At 40.2% G+C, this 21,647-nt stretch overlaps 1 protein-coding gene across 6 annotated transcripts in view; it reads right to left on the bottom strand.

Annotated features, from left to right (window-relative positions):
- The window catches only part of LOC140104578 (pre-B-cell leukemia transcription factor 1), an 89,896-nt gene that overhangs the window by 62,157 nt on the left and 6,092 nt on the right, over positions 1-21,647 (bottom strand). For 3 of the 6 annotated variants that reach the window (XM_072128165.1, XM_072128167.1, XM_072128169.1), the window contains exons 2-3: positions 12,114-12,131; positions 6,691-6,764 (exon numbers count right to left, since the gene is read on the bottom strand). In XM_072128165.1, the coding sequence (XP_071984266.1) occupies positions 6,691-6,764; positions 12,114-12,131 (92 nt within the window). The remainder of the gene's footprint in view (positions 1-6,690; positions 6,765-12,113; positions 12,132-21,647) is intronic. The other 3 variants (XM_072128168.1, XM_072128166.1, XM_072128170.1) reach the window with 1 other exon arrangement.

Genomic DNA, 21,647 nt, shown 5'->3' with positions numbered 1-21,647 from the left:
TAGCATAACAATGCAGCATCGGGAGCTGCCTCTCTCACAAGCCCCATTATCCAAGCACATTCTATACATCAGCCTCTGCTCTTGATCTGCAGAATTACATCGTGTGTGAGCGCAGGCAATGACTCCCACCGAGTCCTAACCACAGACTAGGAACTAAATAACGGGCTTGGGCCTCACAATTGTGGAGCTTGCTGGCGGGATAAAGCCATGGATTCAGAACCAAAAATGGGGCTTCGTTAATTGTTAACATTGCTTTTAAAGATCTTCTACCCAGGTTTCATTTTTAAAGATAATCATCATAAGTGTTAAAAGCAGCCAACCCTATTAACACCATGAGGGGAAAAACCAAAAACTCTGGAGCAATGCATAAGTGAAGAGCATAGAGACAAGTATGTAGGCAGACATGGGAGGAGAGGATGAATAACAGCTCAGTAACTGACGGGGTCAGATGGATGATGGAAGTCTCCAAATTCCTGACAGACGAATGATGGTTCAGTCAGCCAAAATACCAACAATTCAATTCTCCTCAAGGACATAAGGGCAAAACTTGGATGTCAATAAACCAGAAATAAAATGGTCTTTAAAAGATCATGTATTCTCACAAAATAATGTATGTATTTCTCACATAAGGCCATAGAATTACTTTTACTTTATAGGACTTTCACTGCAGCTAAATAAAGAGAGAGTCTCTCAACTTAGAGTTTTTGTTTTTTTTAATTGTAATCCCCTTCCCCCGAGAATTGGACAGGCCAACCAGAATACGACAGCATGGTGGCATAACTGTTAGCATTACAGCCTTGCAGCGCTGGGGACCTCTGTTCAAGTCCCAGGGTCAACATTGGCAAAGAGTTTGTATGTTCTCTCCGTGTTTCCTCCGGTTTCCTCCCACACCCCAAAAACGTACTGGTAGGTTGATTAGATTGTGAGCCCCATTGGGGACAGGGAGCAATTTGGCAAGCTCTGTGCAGCGCTGCAGAATCTGTGTGCGCTACATAAAGGAATTATTATTAATTATAATTAATACCAGAAAATGCTCTGGAGAGCCCAGGCTCAGCCCCAGTATGGAACCTTGAACATGCAGAAGACAACCCGAATTCCTAGGGCTTGATAAAGAGTAACCCCCCCCCCCTTCCCCCAGGATATTTTTCTATTGGTGGGCATATGTAAACCCAGTCCAATGCTGTCCATTAATAATTTTAACAATTAACAGTGTCCGATAATCATTCTTATGGGAAGAAAAATACAGAAATAAATGATTTTTCATATTTTATACGCAAAACACAGTAATTGTTGAGAGAAGCAAAAAACAAGACAAACATTGTCTGCAGGATTTTCCATACTGGAAGGCATCCACTGCATATATAAAGAGGGGCTCAATCACCAGTGCCTGCACATAAACTCCTCATCCATTGTATATGTTTTACAGAGGAAAACTCAGTTTTGCACATTTAAGCTCTGACCCACTTTTCGGGAGCCCACTGCCAGTCAGCACTGTTAAAATGCCTGCAAGAGCATAATATGTCTATCCAGAGGCGAGGGCCTCAAAGAGTTAAGGGATGACTCCATGTGGGGGAGTTTGAAGGAAAGTTTGAGAGGTTTGAGTTCTGCGTCCCTTCTGTTGCTGCCTTGGAATTTGTCTGCTCTATAAATTGAAATTTGGTCATAAAAATCTTGACAGAGAAGTTCAGGAAAGGGTTAGGCGGACTTTATGCAGCTATACCTCAGAGCCACGTTGCATGACCACTATTAGGATGCAGGAAAGTTTGGTTGCATGGTTTATATCAAAAAGAAAAAAAAAAGGCTGAACTATAATCCCAGGAGTCAGAAAGCCAATGCTTCTAGAAACGGGAAATAACTGCAGCTGATTACTATTGATGTGGAAGAAAGTTCTTATTAGAAGGTAACAGGAAGGTTAGGAGAAATCACTGCCTGAACGATTCCTTAAAGGGAAGCCATCATACAAACAGCATAGGACTTCTAAAGTAGGAAGAAAATAAATACATACATTAGGCAGAGCTCATCCTATGATGGATTGGAGTGTGAGAACTCAGGCTACTAGAAAAAAAAAACTGAGGAGCAGTCAATCATTGCATGTGGGCGGGGCAATCAGGACTCTTACCGGCTCTATAAGGAGTCCGGTCAGGATTTACTTTAAATTACATGGAAATCTTTCAAACAATGTAAGTCCATAGCAATCATAGCTCAGACCATCTCCCTCCATTGTATCCTGCTCTCAAATACTGCAGCAGGAATCTCTATAAAAGACATGGAGCAATCTAAGCACAGCGATTGTAGCCTTCACACTAAGACCGCTGGCTCCTTATAGTGATGTAATATATATATATATCATATGTATGCGAAGCCTCATATACTCCTATATTATTCCTTTCAGACCATAAGACACTTCTATCCAGGACTGGAGTAAGCACAGGATAAATGCTCGCAGTCCTGGCTTCTTCTCCTCCTCCTTTGGATGAAGTTCTGTCTGCCCCTGAGTTATGATGACAGAAGGTGAAAAAGTCAGAGAAAAGCCTAAACCACCACAAGTGAACTCTGGATGAACTTAGGGAGAGGAGGAGAGTCTGGGAGCTTGGAAATAGCAGCTTTTAAATCTCACCCCTTCCCCATATGTGACGTGGGGTAGAAGATGGAGCTGTAGTCACATATCAGGGTGCAGGAAAGTAGGAGGGAACGTCTATCTACACAGACTGACAAAGAACAGGCAGGACGACCCTGAAATACACGTTCAATGTACGCTGGTGCTCTGCATTATTAATGTGTTGTTATGCAACAGTACGTTTGTTTTTATGTGTTCGTTTTAAAGCTTCAACTATACCTAAAAGGCACAGCAGATCCGAGATGTTATCTATACCGGGGCTCATGCACATAGGGGTGGAAGGTTGTGCTCCTTAACATTTTTGTATTGCCATAAAAAGTCCAACATTGAGAGGACACTGCCCTCTTACCTTCTAAAAAGGAACCGGTCAGTGGTTTAGAATCCCAAATCGCCTTGTATTGTTTTCCCCCTCTAATTATATGTATACAAAAAATAAAATTATATACCAATATACTAGTATATTAATCCAGCTTCATTGAATCGCGGCACAAGAGAAATCCAATGGGTTCACAATTCGTTTTTCGGTATGCGCAGAGTGTATAGCTCTCGACATATACACGTTACATACCCACTGACATACTAACAGAGGGAGGCATTGTTGTTGCCTCAGTCAACATATATGCTCAGCGGAGGCAATAAAATCCTATGGGGAGCGGATGCAGTGTATTGCATCCGTCCTCCAACCTGACTGAGCAGGAGGGAGGATGACAGTGACATCAATGGTGAAACGTCCGGAAAACCCAAAAGAGACGGTGATTGGCAACTGCCTATGTTCACTCCTTCCCCCCTCACAGGCGACGTATTCTACTGAAGAAGCATACAGTGGGATATGTCTGTGCCAAATGTTTTACGGACATGTAGGAAATCCAACCAATGTCAGTTTATAAATTTAAGGCAAGAAAACAGTTAACAGCCCATATAAAGTAGGTTTAGTGGTTTTGAAGCAATGGGGCTGCTGACAGGTTCCCTTTAATAATGACCACAGACACAGCTGTAACAGGCCAATTTGAGACACTAAACCAAATATCCAAAAGGTAGTTGGTTTAGTGTTCAAAGTCCAAAACCACCGTGACACATTATCTTCAAGTAAAGCAGATTCAATGTCTTATCTGGTTCTACATTCTCATACAAGTAGCTTGTATAACTTCCAATCCAATATTTTAAGAAAGAGGCAATAATGAAATTAAGGATAAGTCTTTTATACACAAGTCCTTGAAAGTCAAGGGAAAAAAAATATTCCAATATTCCTTTACAGGTTTGTTAGTGAACACCATATTCCCAATAACCATGATCACATCGCAGAGATTCAAGGGACTTGACTTTACAGGCACCCAATCACAGCGCATAAAGCCGCAAGAATTTCATGAGCCGCTATACAGCCTCTTATACATGGCTTTTTCTTGTGTATGAAGCTTTACATTAGTCACTACATATAAGCTTTATACATGTGAATGTAGAGATCATGTGAATTGTAATGTTGACCTGGATGAGACTTGAACCCAGGACCCCAGTGCAGCAAGGCTTTAGTGCTAACCACTGAGCCACCGTGCTGCCCATAAAAAAAACATAATTGGATTTATAATGGTCGTAGAAGGGTCAAGAAAACCTCATGTCAGCTACTTACAACTACCCTACTATAATGGTGCAAGGCTAAAAAATTAAGGCATCAATTTACTTGCACTGTGTAGTTACCCACTTGCTTTTATGTGGTTATTCTAATAGTGGTTGTGCTCCGTAAAGCAGTAAAGCACAAAAATACAACAAGATAATAAGTTCTAGTATTTATTATCTACACTGTCTTTTGAATGCCATACATCACATACATTATAATCCACCCTCTATGACAGATCCGGATACAAGAATCTCACATATGCTGCAGATCTGAGTGGAACACATATTACACATTCTGCAGTAAAGCATTTTTCCTTCCTTCAATGTGAGTCATGTGTGATTTAGTACTCTTCAGCAAATTTACCATATTACCATGTTGCGTGGCTCAGATTTACATTTATATTAAAGGACGCATTTCAGTATATTATACTCGCACTAGTCATTAGCGCTTAATGTTCTGATAGAAAAGGGTTAACCACGCTGGAGGCAAATCCAGAGCTTGGAATGCAGAGGAACAGGTAACATTTCCTGCAAGCTGCCTGTCACACACTAATTCATGCCTGACGTGAATGGTCTGATGGCCGTACTATTAGCAATCGCAGGGGGAGAGGATGGATGGGGAGAAAGGGATCGGCAGTATAGGTGGGAGGAAAACCTACAGGAGGCACTAGGAAATGAGAATTAAGTATAGGGAGCAGTGAAGGCTGCATAACAATGGGGTGAGTGGTAAAGATATAAAGGGTGTTAAAATAATGTGAGATCTGTAATAAGCTAAGAGTAGACAGAAGCGTGGAGACATATGGGCACAGATCTGACTCACCAGACATATAAATCACTGTAAATATTCTACCCTATTGAGAATGCTTCTAACCTATGGGGTACACAAAGACATTTGTTACAGAACACATAAGAGAACCATCAGAATGTCTCACATAGGTACAGTAAAGAACTCGTGCTCCCGACTAGAGCTCCATGGAAGAAAAACAAGCTGAATATAAAAGGTGATGGGCATCTGTATCCAAATTAGGGAATAGTCAAATGTCTGGCAAGGTGGAATAGTCATTGACCACTAAGATAATAACCATTTGGATAAAAACAGTTTCCCAAAGGGAAATATCATTAAGCAAGGACAACTTGTTGGCATTGGATTACCATGACCTGCTGACATGGACAGGGTTAACATAATAAGAAGCCAGGAAATGTGTACTTAAAGGTTGTGACAAGGATTAACTAGAGGAGTGGGATGACTTGACATTTGGGACACATTGTGACCTTCCGTCTGGGGGGTTAAACAGAGCTGGAACACATAGCTAGTCACTGAAGCTTCTAACCTAGAGACTCCCATAGTCTGTCATAAATAACCTTTCTAAATATGCTAAATGCTGGCCTTCAGCTGGCAGCAAGGAAGAAATCTACAGCTCTGGAGGGAAGCAGAGACGAGATGCGAGGGTGATGATGGTGGACAAGAGAAAAAGGTTTGCAAGAGGATGGAGGGTCTATAAATGGCTAGAGTTGGTAGAGAGGAATAAAAAGCACCTTAAACAATAACAACATAGTATAGAAATGGCAATCTCTGTAGATATACATGTACAGAGCAGATGTGCTTAAATTCATGATATGTGATAGCTAACAAGAATCATAAGGATGTGAACTGAATGAATGTAATTGATGTGATCTTAAGAATACAGAGATAATCCGATAAGAAAGGAAAAGTACCACCGTCCCCAGGAATGTGCAAAATAAGGCAAGTTCTGGCAGGAGAAAAAAAGTGAAATTCCACAATCCCCCAACCTCAAGTCCCTACTGCTTGAAAGTCAGTTTCTGTGTATGTCTGAATTAGTGGAGTATAAGTTTAGGATGAAGGACTGAAACCAAATTCTGTCTAGTTAAGAGAAGGCGTGCCGTCCTAATCTAACCTACAGGACCAAGATCAAAGTCCTCTACACTAACCCCAAGGATCATGAATCAGGTCATAATAAAGGTAATAATCCACGAGATACCTTCATTTGGTCTTCTTATGGTTAAGCACAGATTAGTCTCATTACGAATTATTAGAATACTTTTGGGTCCAATCTTATTTAGAATTTATACACAACGTGATTGGAGGCTAAATCATAATCATCATCATCATGAACTCGTGCTTGTATTGAGAAAGTAAAAACTGAACAAGCAGAGCTACAGTGAAAATTATTATGAGGGAACAGTGAAAGCAACAGCCTTTTAATGAGGTATTTCAGGAAATCTCAATGCAGAAACAGAACATCTCATTCCAATAGAGAAGAGGAAACACCATTTTTTTGCTGTCCATTATGTGCTATAGACCCAACTTTTCCAACATCCATGGCCATTCTTCTTCCAAGATCTAGATGCTATGACCCAAGGCCTTTGCTTAAATGTGTTATACAAGTTATTGATTTAACAGCAGTCTCTGCTTTATGTAGAGCACAGCATTAGCTTCTTACCTGTCTTTTCTTTGATTTCACATAGCACATTGAAGAGGGCAGGCTTCATTCGGTGGCAGTTCAGGGCATGTTTTCTGCAAATTGTACAAAAGAAAATAAAAATAATCAGATTTGTAGATAAAACATTGTGGGACAGAATACAATAAAATTCATGTTAAACATTTCCACTTCTATACCACTAAAATGAGATCTTATAAGTAACTATGCGAGTTTACATGCTGCATTTTTTACATTTTGGGGGCCTTTTTTATAGTAACGCACAACACATTAGCAACCCCACCAATTTTCCTTTTGCGGCTTCTTACAGAATGCCAGAAGATGTAATTGTTTAGAATGGCAAATAATGTAATTAAAAAAATGTGTTTTATAACATATGTAGCCATTGCTTTTTGTAAAAAAAAAAAAAAAAAATGCAATAATCATACAGAAAAATGTTAAATATAATAATGCACGCTGTCCATGTTATCGGGTCACTGCATTATATCCTGAAAAATAGCAGATCGTAAACTACAAACTACAGGTTACCAGCTACTGCTGAATTATTCTAGAGTAAGAAGTCTCAACTTGTATAAAACAGATTTGGTAAGTTGCATTCTGTAGGTCTTGTGGAGCACAAATACACTTCCATTAGTAAATGTTCCAAGATTCCAGTTGAGAAAGTACAATGGGAAGTGAACCTTAACCGAACAAATAGCCACCTTCACTTAGATTTATCTGTCTACAAAAGACAATGGAGGTAGTTGTATGGGGGACGGAGAAACACACATAGAAGATCATACACAGAAAGAGGAAAATGACAATTTAGGCAGAAAACCCAAACATCTATTGTGTATGGGGGCTACCCTGTAGGAAAGAAATGTTTGATTTCAACAAGCCATTGGTAAAGATTACCCCCGTTATCTGCTTTATAGGGGATCTGGAGAGACAGCCATTTGCTGAACAAGCATTTGGCCGTTAGACATCTCATGTATATGACCAGCCCTTTAAGTAGTGTGGTGCTATTGCAAATTGTATTTTTCAAGACTACAAGTACATTTATATGGCTGATCAATTCAAGTATCAGGCAATGTAGAATCCTCAATGTAGAGACTTTCAATTCAATGAGTGAATCAGGTCAGAGTGTCTGATCAGTGAAAATTCTTTTAACCCCTTAAGGACGCAGGGTATTTTCGCTGATTTCTCGCTCTCCATCTTCAAAAATCCATAACTTTTTCATTTTTCCGTGTACAGAGCTGTGTGAGGGCTTATTTTGTGCGTAACAAATTTTACTTTCCCATGATGTTATTTATTATTCCATGCCATGTAGTGGGAAGCCGCAAAAAAATTCCAAATGTGGAAAAATTTAAAAAAACTGCATGTGCGTCATGTTCTTGTGGGCTCAGTTTTTACGACTTTCACTCTGCGCTCCAAATAACATGCCTACTTTATTCTTTGGTTCGGTACGATCGCGCTGATACCAAATTTATATAGGTTTTATTGCGTTTTAATAAATTTTCAAAAATTGAACGAATGTGTACAAAAAAGAAAAAAAATTTTTTGCCATCTTCTGACGCTAATAACTTTTTCATACTTTGGCGCATGGAGATGTGTGAGGGGTCATTTTTTGCGAAATGAGCCGACGTTCTCATTGCTACCATTTTGAGGACTGTGCGACATTTGGATCATTTTTTATTACATTTTTTATGTCATCTAAAAAGGTGTAAAAGTCGCATTTTGGACATTTGGGCGCCATTTGCCGTTCCGGAGGTCACCGCCGCCCGTAACCGTTTTTATATTTTGATAGATCGGGCATTTTGGGACGCGGCGATACCTAATGTGTCTGTGATTTTTACTATTTATTATATTTTATATCAGTTCTAGGGAAAGGGGGGTGATTTGAACTTTTAATATTTTATTATTTTTTTACATTTTTTAAACTTTTTTTTTTCTCTTTTTTTCCACTGTTTCTTAGACCCTCTAGGGTACATTAACCCTAGATGGTCTGATCGCTCCTGCCATATACTGCAATACTACTGTATCGCAGTATATGGCATTTCTGCACACTATACATTACAATGAGCCACAGGCTCATTGTAATGCATGTGCAGAAGCCATGTATCCTCGGGTCAAACGAAGACCCGAGGCTACCATGGCAACCGATCGCCGCCCCCCGATGACGTTCGGGGGAGCGGCGATCGGAGGTAAGATGGCGGCGCCCACGCGCCGCCAAATTTAAAGTGCCGCCGGCGACTTTGCCGGCGGCAAAGAAGAGGTTAACACCCGCGATCAGTGCAAGCACCGACCGCGGGTGATAGCGATGGGTCTTTGCTGCGATATGCAGCAAAGCCCATCACTGTATGAAGAAGGCTCAGCCCGTGAGCCTTCTTCATACAACCTTCACAGCTCCGTGGCGGATATATCCGTCACGGAGCGTGAAGGGGTTAATTCATCTGCAATAGAGTCTCCTGGAGACAGACTGTGATTAAACTGAATTTATCTGACCTGGATTAGATGACAATGTTGTACACAACAACCACAAAAGAAATTAATTCTGAATCTGGCTCCCATGTTTACAAATTCTATGTAAAACCTTGTCTGAAGTTTCAAGCTCTGAAGTCTACAGGGTTGTGGTCTGAAGATTAATACAAGCTGTAACATCACAGTTACACATTTCCAAAGTTGGACAGTTAGAAACCTAGTCTTACTTTCCCATAGCAACTAATTAGAGCCGAAATTATATTTTAGATGGCTTTGGAAAACTCAAAGCTGAGCTCCGATTGGATGTCGTGGGCAAATAGGACAGATATACCATATGACAGTATTGATAAACCTGCCACATAATTATAACATGTTCTTTAAAAAGGGGTATTCCCACGAAGACAACATTCTTAAATATACTCAGAACAACAAAATAACACAGAACAAAAAATACAGCATTTCCCTGATAAAATTCCCATCTCTATCAGCCCCCCCCCCCATTTACAATTTTAGTTGTTAGTGGATAACTCTGACTATGGACTATGTCTGCACACTGCAGCGCACCCTGCACTACAAGACCAGCTCAGACACAGGCACTTCCTGCCTTTAAAGGAAACCTGTCACCAGGAGACCCATTGTTAGCACTCCCCCAGTCCCCACAGAGCATAGTACATGCACTGCCAAAGTGTTTTTGTATTAAAAATTGGTTTTACAGAAAAAAAGATATGTTATATTGTACCTTTTATTAGCATCTGCTGTGTGACTAGGCAGTTGCCTTTTGGGAGGAGCTGGAAAGGAGCAGTTTCCCCCCACCCTTGGGGAACAGCTTCTCCATGTGACCTTTTCAAATATATGAAAACACCCATCACTTGGCTTAGCGACGCCCTCTGCTCCTCTACAGCCAATCCCGAGTGTGGGGAGTTATTCATATATTTGAAAAGGTCACATGTTTCCCAAGGGTTGGGGGGGGGGGGGGGACTGCTCCTTTCCAGTCCCTCCCAATTGGCAACTGCCAAGTCACACAGCAGATGCTAATGAAAGGTACAATATAACTTTTTTTTCTGTAAAACCAATTTTTTATACAAAAACACTTTGGCAGAGTATGTACTATGCTCTATGGGGACTGGGAGGGGGGGGTGCTAAAAATGGGTCTCCTGGTGACAGGTTCCCTTTAAGAAGCAGTGTGCAGAGACTTACTGTAAAAGCTACAGACCGATAAGGTCCTTACAGCAAAGGAGACTGTTTTATTGATTAGGTGAGCTAGCAGGGCTGAGAGTGTCATTGTGTTGCATATCCATCTCATGATTCTCATCTCTCTTTTTATTGGTGTCAAATACTAGTAGAATATTCAGAAGCTAAATGAAAGTGTAGATAAACCCTGTACTATGACAATCCAAGCACATTGTCAGAACAAATCTCATAGCACAGATGAATCATGAAGTGTCAGCTTAGTGAAGTTAAAAATTATCCTTATTCAACACTAGGGAATTAAAATGAGAACTTTCTTTCATAGGGAAACCCCTTTAGGCATTATTTAAAATGAAGTAGTAATGCAAATTAACATGTTCTATAAATTGCAGCTAGTCTTGTACTATACACAACCAAGAGTATATGTCAATGTTTCAGAATTAAGCTGGTTCTAAATATACAACATTTCTAGGAAATGTAACAGCTGTAGGTCCACCAGAATGAATTCAAGGAGCATGTTGCAAGAGATGTAACTTTACCAGGCATCCAGAACAAAGCAGAAATCTTCTAAGAACAGTCTAGTTTTCAGGTCTAACTTCTTAAATGCCTCAAATTCACAAATTTAGATTAAATTGGTGCGAATTTAAAGTTACATGCAGGAACATCCACTGACTACCTTCTTCCAGATGTAACAACATGTATCCACAGCCCTATAGTCAGTAATAACATTTCTCATAGTTTACATCAATTTACATTATTTTCTATAGGTTTTGTATGGATATATTTTACAATGGATCAGCATACTGTACTTTAGGTTGAGAACTATAGGGTTCCATACAGAAGGTCAGCATCAGGGGTTACATAAGCAAGATCAATTTACTACATAAATAGATATTTTCATGCAAACTTGTTGACGTTTCACCATTCTATTTATTTATTATTTATGTTTTGTATGACTGTATATAAAATGTTTTTAATGGATATCCAATAACCTTTTGTAATAGTCTGTGTATTGATGGCCTGTTTTTACACACCACTCTTATACTTAGCTTATTAGTTTTCAGTTGTGGAGCTTATATGGCTGTATACAGCTGTAAATTACAGCGCCTACACACAACTATTCCCTTGTCTTTTTCTGCATGATATGCTCAGTTTTTTTTGTCAATTATGTAATTGTGATGGTGTTTGCCACATCACTCCACACATGCCATTACATATCTAATATAATACTATATATAAAAAAAGGAACTATTACACAATGACATCACAGGGAGGCATGTCATCGAATTAACTGAAAATGCAGAAATGCAAACAAATCTGGGGCCAGTCTTAAAATTAATGGATAATTGCAGGCAGCAGAATAAAATATAAAAGTTGCTTCTTGTGGACCGACAGATCAACTATGCAGATCATAGAGTCTATTATACAAGTCAGTAACCCTCTCCCGCTCACTAGAAATTTCAGCTTTCTCTTACCGACTATCCCTCACGCCACTATCGATTGCTAATGTAAAAGGAATGCATTAGCGGGAAGGCACACAAAAGGCCAATAAAAACACTGTGCAGATGTGAGGTACAGAGGGGTTATACAGAATAATCCAAAGGAAGTGAAAACTTGGATTAATCCATTGGCATGTAATGTGTGATGCAGCCCTCAGAACCCACATTAAAACCCTCAGACATGAACAAAATGCAGAAACCTCACTCAGTAAAGCGGTTGGTGATAACAATATAAATGATGGCACAATGATTAAATATATTCTTTGATATGATGCAAACCTTTTATTCCAATAAATGCTGCCAACATGAGGAAACAAAGAGAAAGAAATTACTCTTTAGGCGCAGATCACATGTACAGAAAATGGCTTCCATTGTTGTAGAAATGACATTCAAATATACAGAAATCAAGGTTCCGCATGATCATGGTTTTGTAATATAGTCAGACAGAATCTGTGAGTGAAGCTACCGATTATGGTCTCCGTTGAAGAGCCAGATGAGGGGATAACGAAGACCCTTTCTGACAGCAGAATAAAATAGCACAGAACCTTTTCTGAATTCAGGGAAAACTTCTTGTAAGGCCTCATGCACACAAACTTGGTATAAGTACATGTGCTGGCCATTGTTCCAGTAGTGAGCACACGCCCCAATGTAGTTCTAGAGGCTCATACACACGTTCCTGTGCATGAGGAAAACATCCGGGCCATAAATTATAGAAGAGGTCCTATACCTGCGTCTGTTTGGGGCTCAGGCAGTCTTTGTATACTGTCATTCGTGCAGAAGCGGACCTCACAGACAACAATGACACATGAGCCACAAACAACAGATCACATGGTTTTTGGAGTGCAATTATAGGAGTTCATTCAGGTATCAGCTGCCTTTTCTACTCATAGTTGCCAAGTGTGAATGCTGCTCCGTATTAAAGCACAACTCATGACGCTAAAAGAAAAGTGATAGAAAAAGACAACCTATAGCCCGCGCTGGATTTTTTTTCGTTTTTGAATTTCCCAGCAACAAAAGTACTCGATTATATGGAGTGTGCAACATCTCTTCTAATGATTTGCACAAATGTATGGCTAAGCTTTCCAGATTGTCTTTACCAAATGCACCAGGATTGGAAGGAACAAAGCTGCAGCTGATCCCTGGATGACATGAATGCTGCTCCATGAAGTCATTTTCTCTGTCTATCAGTGTCAGATTGAAGAGGCAGATTCCTAGATTAGGTGCAAGCAGAAAACTATTCCTCGTGTGATAAGGAGTCCAAAACACTTCACTAAAACACCACAGTATTAAAGGCTACCTGACTGACGAAAGGGGGTCGGGGGGGGGGGGGGGGGTCGGCTCTGAAGAATGTTAACACTTTATTTGTTACTTCGTTCACATCTGCACTGTGGCTTCTGATCGTAACATATACACTGTATGATAAAACCCAGAACTCAGAGGAGTCCCATTGACTTGTAATGGATTCCATGAATAGTGTCGGCATCTCATGGGACTGCCTAGGATACAAGCAGCAATAAGGGTTGAGAGGTGAGTGACCGAGGCCCAAGGGCAGTTTTAGGTCTCAGTCAGGTAAATAAGGGGATCTATGGATGAATCTATCTGGTATCAGAAAAGGTGCCACATACACACCAAGCCTCAATCAGAACAATGAGTATAAGCGACCCTCTTACAACCAATCAGAAGTCTTCTTTCATTTTCTGAGCAGGGCATTTTTTCTCAGCCCTTGATTCCATGGCTATTAACAGGGGATCACAACAGTGTTAATTGACATTTTTAACAAATTTGCAACAAACTTGTGAGCACGTGTGTGTGTGTGATTGTGTATAAAGTATATGTTAGAGTGACTTTTGTCCGGGTTAAGAAGCTGCTGCTTGGTCTATCCAGACTCAGCACATCCAAAAAACCATCATCTCGGCAATCACATATCCACATGATCACTGGGATTCATAGATGCTACTATTCTCTCCATAGCTCTCATCTAGCATGGTCTATAAAGATACTGAGAAGACAGAAGCTTTAAGTACTGATTCTGCCTTCTCACCAGGGTCCCCTACAGTCCCGCCATCCATCTTCTCAATCATTCGAGCAACATCCGCTTCAGGGACCTGCAACCAATTAATAAACCCTTTGTAAAGATTGGGTATAATACTAACTCATGGAAAAAATATCATTCAGGACACTCGAAATAATAGAGTACACAGACATAACGCGATCATAGTGACATAATATACAACATAATTACGGTACATCTTTTGATGACCTTATAGACACTCTTCTGCAGCTGCCATCGGATGGCGTTTTCATGACATCACGTCACTATGGATGATATATTACAGCACCCGAAGAGGATAGATTGGTGCAGATTCTGGTCTTGACCAATCATGCACGGTCTCTATTTTTTAATAGTAAAGAGGCAGGAGTCGTTGTCTTGAGTTTTTTCTACTGCCATGTCCTCGGTACAAGATGGTGGCACAAAGCACATTAAAAATGAAAGTTACATTTCCACTCCATTGCGCACAGCAGACCAATGCATGATAAGATATAGCGGGTATTTGTTAACATGGCTATTAACTGGTGCGTTTTACAAATTCCAGTTTTCTTTTCTATTTAGATCTGCATCTATTAAGTTTTTTTTCATCCCCCCAGAGGTAAAAAGCCCAGCTGCAATTTGAGAGAAAATGATAGTTTTCCTTCCTAAATGTGTGTGAGGAAGAATAGAATAAAATCACTCGGTACTTTTCTGTGGTGGCTTTGAAATGAAACTAGGTTTTTACACAGAAGCGGGATTTCTTTTTTTCATACGGGACTCATTTGCACAGAGCTCAGGAAAGCTTAGAAACAGCAGATTTCATTGCATTTTACACATTCACACATTGTAAAAAAAACTGTTCACATGCAGCTCTGTGACATGCGTATAGTCTGTGAACACGATAATGATACAGTTAGGTTACTTTTACACAACATTATTACAGACAAATTAGTTAGGGAATGTTCACACATCTAGGATTTGGGTAGAAGCTATTGCGCCTTAACCCTTTTCAGATCCACATCAACCAAGGGCATCAAGGGCAAATTATACTGATGAGCCTGAAGGGCTAGCTCCTCTGTGATCTGGCTTTAATCTGCCTCACCCTGCTCCCCAAGCACCTCAGGGCGAGACCGTGTAAAAGCCAGATAACAGAGGGATTAGGGTAACATTTTAAAAGTTGATTTTAGAAGGAGGGAGACCATGGATAACAAATATAAGACGATTACCATAGTCACAGTGACTGGGTCTATGAGTAAGTGTCCCTGGTCTGAAGGTGTGTGGAGATTTATAGCCATTTATAATTCACTGGAAATTCTGGTAAAACAAATAAGTAAATGTTTTCCAGGATTGGAAAAATTTTTAGATACTTAGTAAATATGCTAAAATAGGACACAGTCATCTACAGTCTGTGTGGGTGGGAGAGGCAGGACTCTTGTTCAATGCAAGGAGTCCTGATACTTAAGAATCCTATATATAGAGCGCCAGTGCCCTCCCATTGTGTTAGGTACACCCTGAAGCGCCCTGCAGAGAAGAACCGTTAAAGTCTTGTGTATTTACCAATTCTGGCAGATCTAGAAACAGATCTTAGCGGTTTGGGCGTTTTACAGTTTAATGCAACCTATTAACCATATAACTAAGTAGTGATCCTTCAGACCTCTTCATTATGAGCAAAATGTCAGTTGCCTATGAACCTAGAGTCAAATCCTTTGATTTTTGAAGTGTGTCCAATTTTGGTCAGGTTTCAGTCCTGATACTATCCAACCATCTGTTTATGTACTCCTATGGTCCGGATTTCACATCCACTCTGAGCTACTTTATGTGCGGGGAAAAACACACCGCACAGGTGGCATCACAGTGTAGTCTTGGGCAGCACGGTGGCTCAGTGGTTGAACTACAGTCTTGCAGCACTGGGGTCCTGGGTTCAATTCCCATCCAGGCCCCATTGGGAACAGGGACCATTTTGGCAAGCTCTGTGCAGCGCTGCATAATCTGTGTCCGCGCTAAATAAATAAAGGAATTATTATTAGTCTTGTTTCACTCACAATTCAGACCAGAGAAATACATGCAAGGGAGCAAAGATTCCAGTGGTTGATGTTATACAATGACTGAAGGCAAAGTGCTCACATCTCTATAGGTAAGTTGATCAGCGATTAGACCCACCTAAGCCTAGCAGACACAAACATGTATAAATATTGAATATTACACTTTATCACTCCAAAAAAAACACTAAATTCACCTCGCCAGTCAGTTCTATAACATACTGCCTGTATATTACACTTCATTTAGAACAGATGCTTAAAAAAAACAATGTCTATAATAATTATAATAATAATAATAAATAATAATAATTTGGAGTCATCAGTATTGGGAGGAATACTGATATTATTACATGTGCTGCAGGGTGAGGATTTGTTATAAAGTGAATGCCTTGTGTGACAACAGGACTCAGTTTAAATTTGGAAAATTTGTAATGAAAACAAAATTTTATATCCAACTTTCTTAATGTTACTATGGCCAGATGAATTTAAAAAAAAAAATAGAACTTGTGTCAATATAACTAAAATATATATTTAAACACAAACTTCATTGGTCACCTAAAGTTAAAAAAAATAATAAAAAAAGGAAGAAAATCACAGTAAGAAAGATGGCTTGTGGAGAAATGGGAAAGTTATATAGAAAGGAGAGTGCTTCCGATTTTCAATGCTGTGTGCCCCAGGACATTGGCAGATGATACCAGGGGGAAATCTCACACAGAGAGGAATCATCATTAATCACGCAGCAGTTATTAGCACCTCACACATTTCCATTAGAACTCCACAAGACAAACTGCATATAATTTATAGGGCTGTGGATGCAGGGGATACGGGGTTAAACAGCCTAACAAGGCAGGTGGGAGAGTTGCCCTGTACATTATAAAGTATCTATTCAAATGCTGGAATTTTACCCGAAATCTTCTAAATCTGATTAAATACAGCAAAGCACCGTCTCTATATCATCTATTAATACTGAAAATCTAATGGAGCTAGAACATCTGGTGGCAGTAGAATTGTGGGGCCAATATTACCTCAATATTCTTTTACCTGAGCAGATTGTGTGTGAATATACATTGTAAAGCATCCCGATTTTATTGCTATCGTGTTACCATATGTTGACAGGTGAGCTGACCTGTAGTTTCAATTTGGGTTTCAGCTGCATGGCCCTGTAGTGTTGCCAGATAAGCAGCCGTACAAGCCAATCCAGAAAATTAATGCCCCTTGCTACTACCAATGGATGTGATTGGCCAGGGGGACCCCTTTTTGAAGTTTGCTGCACTGACTGTCCAGCTACCATCCTGGCAATACATCCGGGGTGTGTGGCCGAACCCAACTGAAACCAAAGGAAACATGCATAGTATACATTCAGCGGCCGCTCATAGCCTCTTATGTCTTCAGTGACCTGGCCATCTCCTGGATCTCCTCATACCTCTCCAACTGAACATTCTGTATCTATCACCTCTCACACCACCTCTTTACCTGGTCCCCTCTCCATTTACACTTATGGACCAGGACAGTTCATCAAGTCTCATGGCTTTCATTACCACTCCTATGCAGATGACTCAGATCTATATTCCTGGCCCAGCTAGTACCTCTCTTCTATCCAGGATTCAGCCAGTGTGTGTATTAGCCATATCCTTCTTCTCTTCCCATATTCTTAAACTTAATATGAATAAAACGGAACTCGTAATCTTTCTACCACCTAACACATCCCTCCCACCAGACCTAACCATCACAATTCATGGCTCCTGGTCCCTAAAGTCCGCTGCCTAGGAGTCACCTACAACTTCCACCTTCATCTGAAGAACATCTTTTGCATCCAACCCTTCTTCAATCTAGAGTCCAAGCCACTTGGATTACTGCAATATTCTTCTATGGTCTGCAAGCTAACTCTCCAATGCCCCTCCAATCTATCCTTAACTCTGCTGCCCAGCTAATCCATCTGTCTCCTCGATTCTCCTCTGCATCTGCTTTGTGCCAGTCTCTCTACTGGTTACCCATTGCACAGCTAATTCAATTTAAAATACTAACTATGACCTGCAAAGCCATCCACTTGTCTCCTCCATATATCCTCCTATCGCTGAACTCATCAGCCAATACCGCCCCATGCTTAATCTCCATTTCTCACAGGACTGTCAGCTTCACTCTATTACCATCCGCTCTTCTCACAACCATCTACAGGACTTCTCCTCTGCTTCCCCCATACTCTGGAGTGGTCCTCCAAAATGTGTCCGATTGTCCCCCCACCTTCTAATCCTTCAAAAGTAACCTGAAAACCTACCTGTTCAAGATCGCCTACAACACACAATAACTGCACTGCTCCCTGACCTCCATCTTTCCTCCCATATAGATAGTGAGAGTGCTTTTTCATACAGAGTTTCCTGCTGGACATGACATATACTGAGTAAAGACAAGAAGGGGGTCACTGTCTGCCAGTATATACATATGGAGACATTCAGTGCTTACAGCGGGAGTTTAACTAGTGTATACTCTGGACATGTGCAAAAACATTCAGCAATTTTCACTAGGCCGCTGCTTGGTAATGCTTAAAGGTTTTCTATAATGCAGTCACGTCATTAACATCACAGACAGGATAACAATTGAATATAGCACCTTTAAAAGGAAATACAATAATAACATCACTACTAACAATAGATTAAATCACTGCTTACCTACGCCTCTTATCAACACAAAGCAAGTATGGAAGACTCTCCATAGACCTCAATGACTAGGCTCCAGACAACTGATGCATGGCTACGAGGCTGCTGTAAAGTATATCACTAAATGGTGTTATCAGCGATTAGCCAAGACCAGAATCATGGGAAGCGAATAAAAAATATTTTACAAAAGGAATACCGTGCATTTTGTTCTCTTGATTGGCGTCTTGGCAAAATATTCATTTTAGGTTTTCAATTTTTTTAAAAAATACAAATTCTAAAAACCCACAACTTAAATTATGGAAGGGGTCATTGGTAGAGGAGACCTGGTGTAGCAGCGAGGACATCTGGTGAAGGAATTACTCACCACTATTCTGCAGCAGAACTTAGCACCAACAGTACAGCAAAAGCGCTGAAGGGTATTTGTGTTTCTGGTTTGGGGGGTACATATTAATTCATTACCTGGTGTGGGTACTGCATTATCCATACATCCTTACTGCAGTATATGTCTGGCAATAGTCTCTCGGCTGCATTCTGTCATTTGTTAGGTGCTTTTGGAGTAAGTTTTAGTAATGGACTACATCAGGTCATCTTTGGTAGGGTTTTGTACTGTACTGTGGTAGTTTGGGCTTCTAGATCACAGGTGTGGCCTATAGAAGCTGAATAAGAGGATAAAGCACTTAGTTTCCAGTCAGTATTGGCCAAACATCCTTTTTAGGACATGTAATAGCCATTGTTTGTACGGTTAGCACACGTCCAATTCACTTAAAGGACCACAAATGAACTCCAATCCCAGTGATTTATCCCATATCATATTATGTTCAGTCATAATATATACTGAGTTGTCAGAGGAACTTTACAGAAGTAAGTGTCCATGTAAGGTAGAGGTCTGAAAAAGTGATCCATGCGAGTGCTGACGTATACTTCTCTATGATATAACCACCTTCCAAAGACTGTGGTCAGTCCTCAGTATTGTGGTCAGTCAATAGTTACCCAGCCAACAATCCATGATTAACAGACTGACAACATCAGACTATGTATGGATTATAGATTAAGAGAAATAAAAATTATTATTCGAAAATACTTTCTGTATCCATGGTCCAGTATTGTGTAAATGTTTTTTCCCCCCTTCACGATGGCTCAACTCAATTGTTGATAGGGTGCTAGAAATTGTGATGTGATGTATTAAAACGGAAAGTGATATAATATAATGGAAATTTTATGGTTATAATTTATGCTATTGTTATCTATAAAGTATAAGATTTGGATTTGATTGAGGTTTCTTTTTGCCCTTCGAGGGGATACTCACACAACTTTCGCCTTTCCCATTTATCTGTGGAATGGGTTTGTGGAAACCAAAATTCCATTCAGTAGCACAAAATACATTTGCCATGACCGAGAATAGTGCAATAAACAAGACATGTGAGAACTTAACGTTACTCTTATCTCTACAAAAAGTGGAGGTCACCTTGGTTCTGTGTATGTACGGCTGGAAAGTAACAACCTATACTCTTCTGGGTCCTTAATCTTCTATCACAAAAGTTTTGGAAGCGTTTAGTAACTTCTAGAGATTACAGGTAAGAGTTGGATGAGGACTCATAATTGTGGGGTCAAAGTACCAAACATGTATTGCAAATTTATGGAAACATAAGTAGTTTTACCAAGGTAATGCCTCATTTTTCATGGTGTCCCACATTCAATGGGATATTGTTCCCCATATTCATTGACAGAATATACCCAATAGGCTGCTTAAACAGCCTTCAACACAGCCGTAAAAAGGAGCCTTATTTGCAGACTCAGGTTAGGAATCCGATTATTAATAGAGCATTTCCCATAGCGTTGTACAACTGGGCACAAAAGTAATAATGTTTCACCATCCAGACACAGGTTAATGAAAAACGGCATAGTGGCCTTCACTCCTGGGAACTTCCCCTCCAAAAATGAAACCTTCCTTAATGTAGTTACTATATTTATATTATAGTATCGAGCGTTATAACTTCCCATGTCAGATAAATATTTAATGCCCTCAATGAGAACTTGGTCTCCTGAACATCAGCCAATGGATTTGCTATAAATGTCCCCTCCAGCAGGGGTCATGTACATAAACCAATGAAAATAAGGATAGACTTTAGGATACTAGTTCATAATGGGCATTCACAAAAGGGGGTTGTCTGGGATTAATCTAAAACATATCAGCAGCAGAATATAAAAAAGGACTTGTATTTACCTCCTGCGCTCCCGTTGTCCTGCGCCATCTCCCGTCAGTGGTGACCACTGCCGACAGCCAGACAGAGCAGAATATTCATGTCGCCTGCGACCGGAAGTAGCCGGTAAACAGAGGCACACCACTGACCCGGGACGACGCAGGACAATGAGAGCGCTGTTGAAGGCAAGTAAAAGCTCTTTTCTTACCCCCCCCCCCCCCCCAAGCCAGTCATGTGTTTTAGAATAAATCCGGACAACCCCTTTAATTCTCACAAGGGAAATTTTATTTTAGCTGTGTTCCCACCTTAAAAAGGCAATACAATGCCCAAACAATGCAAAACCTGATCCCGAAGTCCCTCCCTCTACATGTTGCCTTGTGTCAACCACGACGTGCAAATGCAGCCTCACACTTCTGTTATGAAATGCTACTCCATTTTCTATACGATCATCCTTTTTGATTATATTTTAGAAATTTTGCTTTGCTTTTGATCATTGTATATTTGGACTCTTGGACAAGAGAATGAAGGATAGCACCCTCCACTTAGCGATTTGGACTATTTGCCTTCTTTCTTTTATAGTGTTAATACATATACTTTTTCACCAGGATTTGAAAAGTGAAGTAAGCAGAGCAAAATAAACAAACCACTGCAAGTTTTTTCCCCATACAAACCAAAAAGACACAAAAAACTATATTTGCAACATTTTGATGAATTCTAAAGTGCAAAGATTGACAAATATTGGAAGCATTAAAGGATCATGGTAAATCAGGGACACTGACCTCCTAGATCCAGACACTGACTGTGGTAATCTTCTTATATGTGATATTCATGGCCTCCTTCCTTCTCAAATCAACCCTTCAAATTATGCGAATGAGCTATAAGGGCTTGTG

This window comes from Engystomops pustulosus, chromosome 10 (genome assembly GCF_040894005.1).
Source record: "Engystomops pustulosus chromosome 10, aEngPut4.maternal, whole genome shotgun sequence".
Taxonomy (NCBI): domain Eukaryota; kingdom Metazoa; phylum Chordata; class Amphibia; order Anura; family Leptodactylidae; genus Engystomops; species Engystomops pustulosus.
The sequence above is the reverse complement of the archived record's forward strand: the minus strand, read 5'-3'. Positions and strand labels throughout refer to the sequence as shown.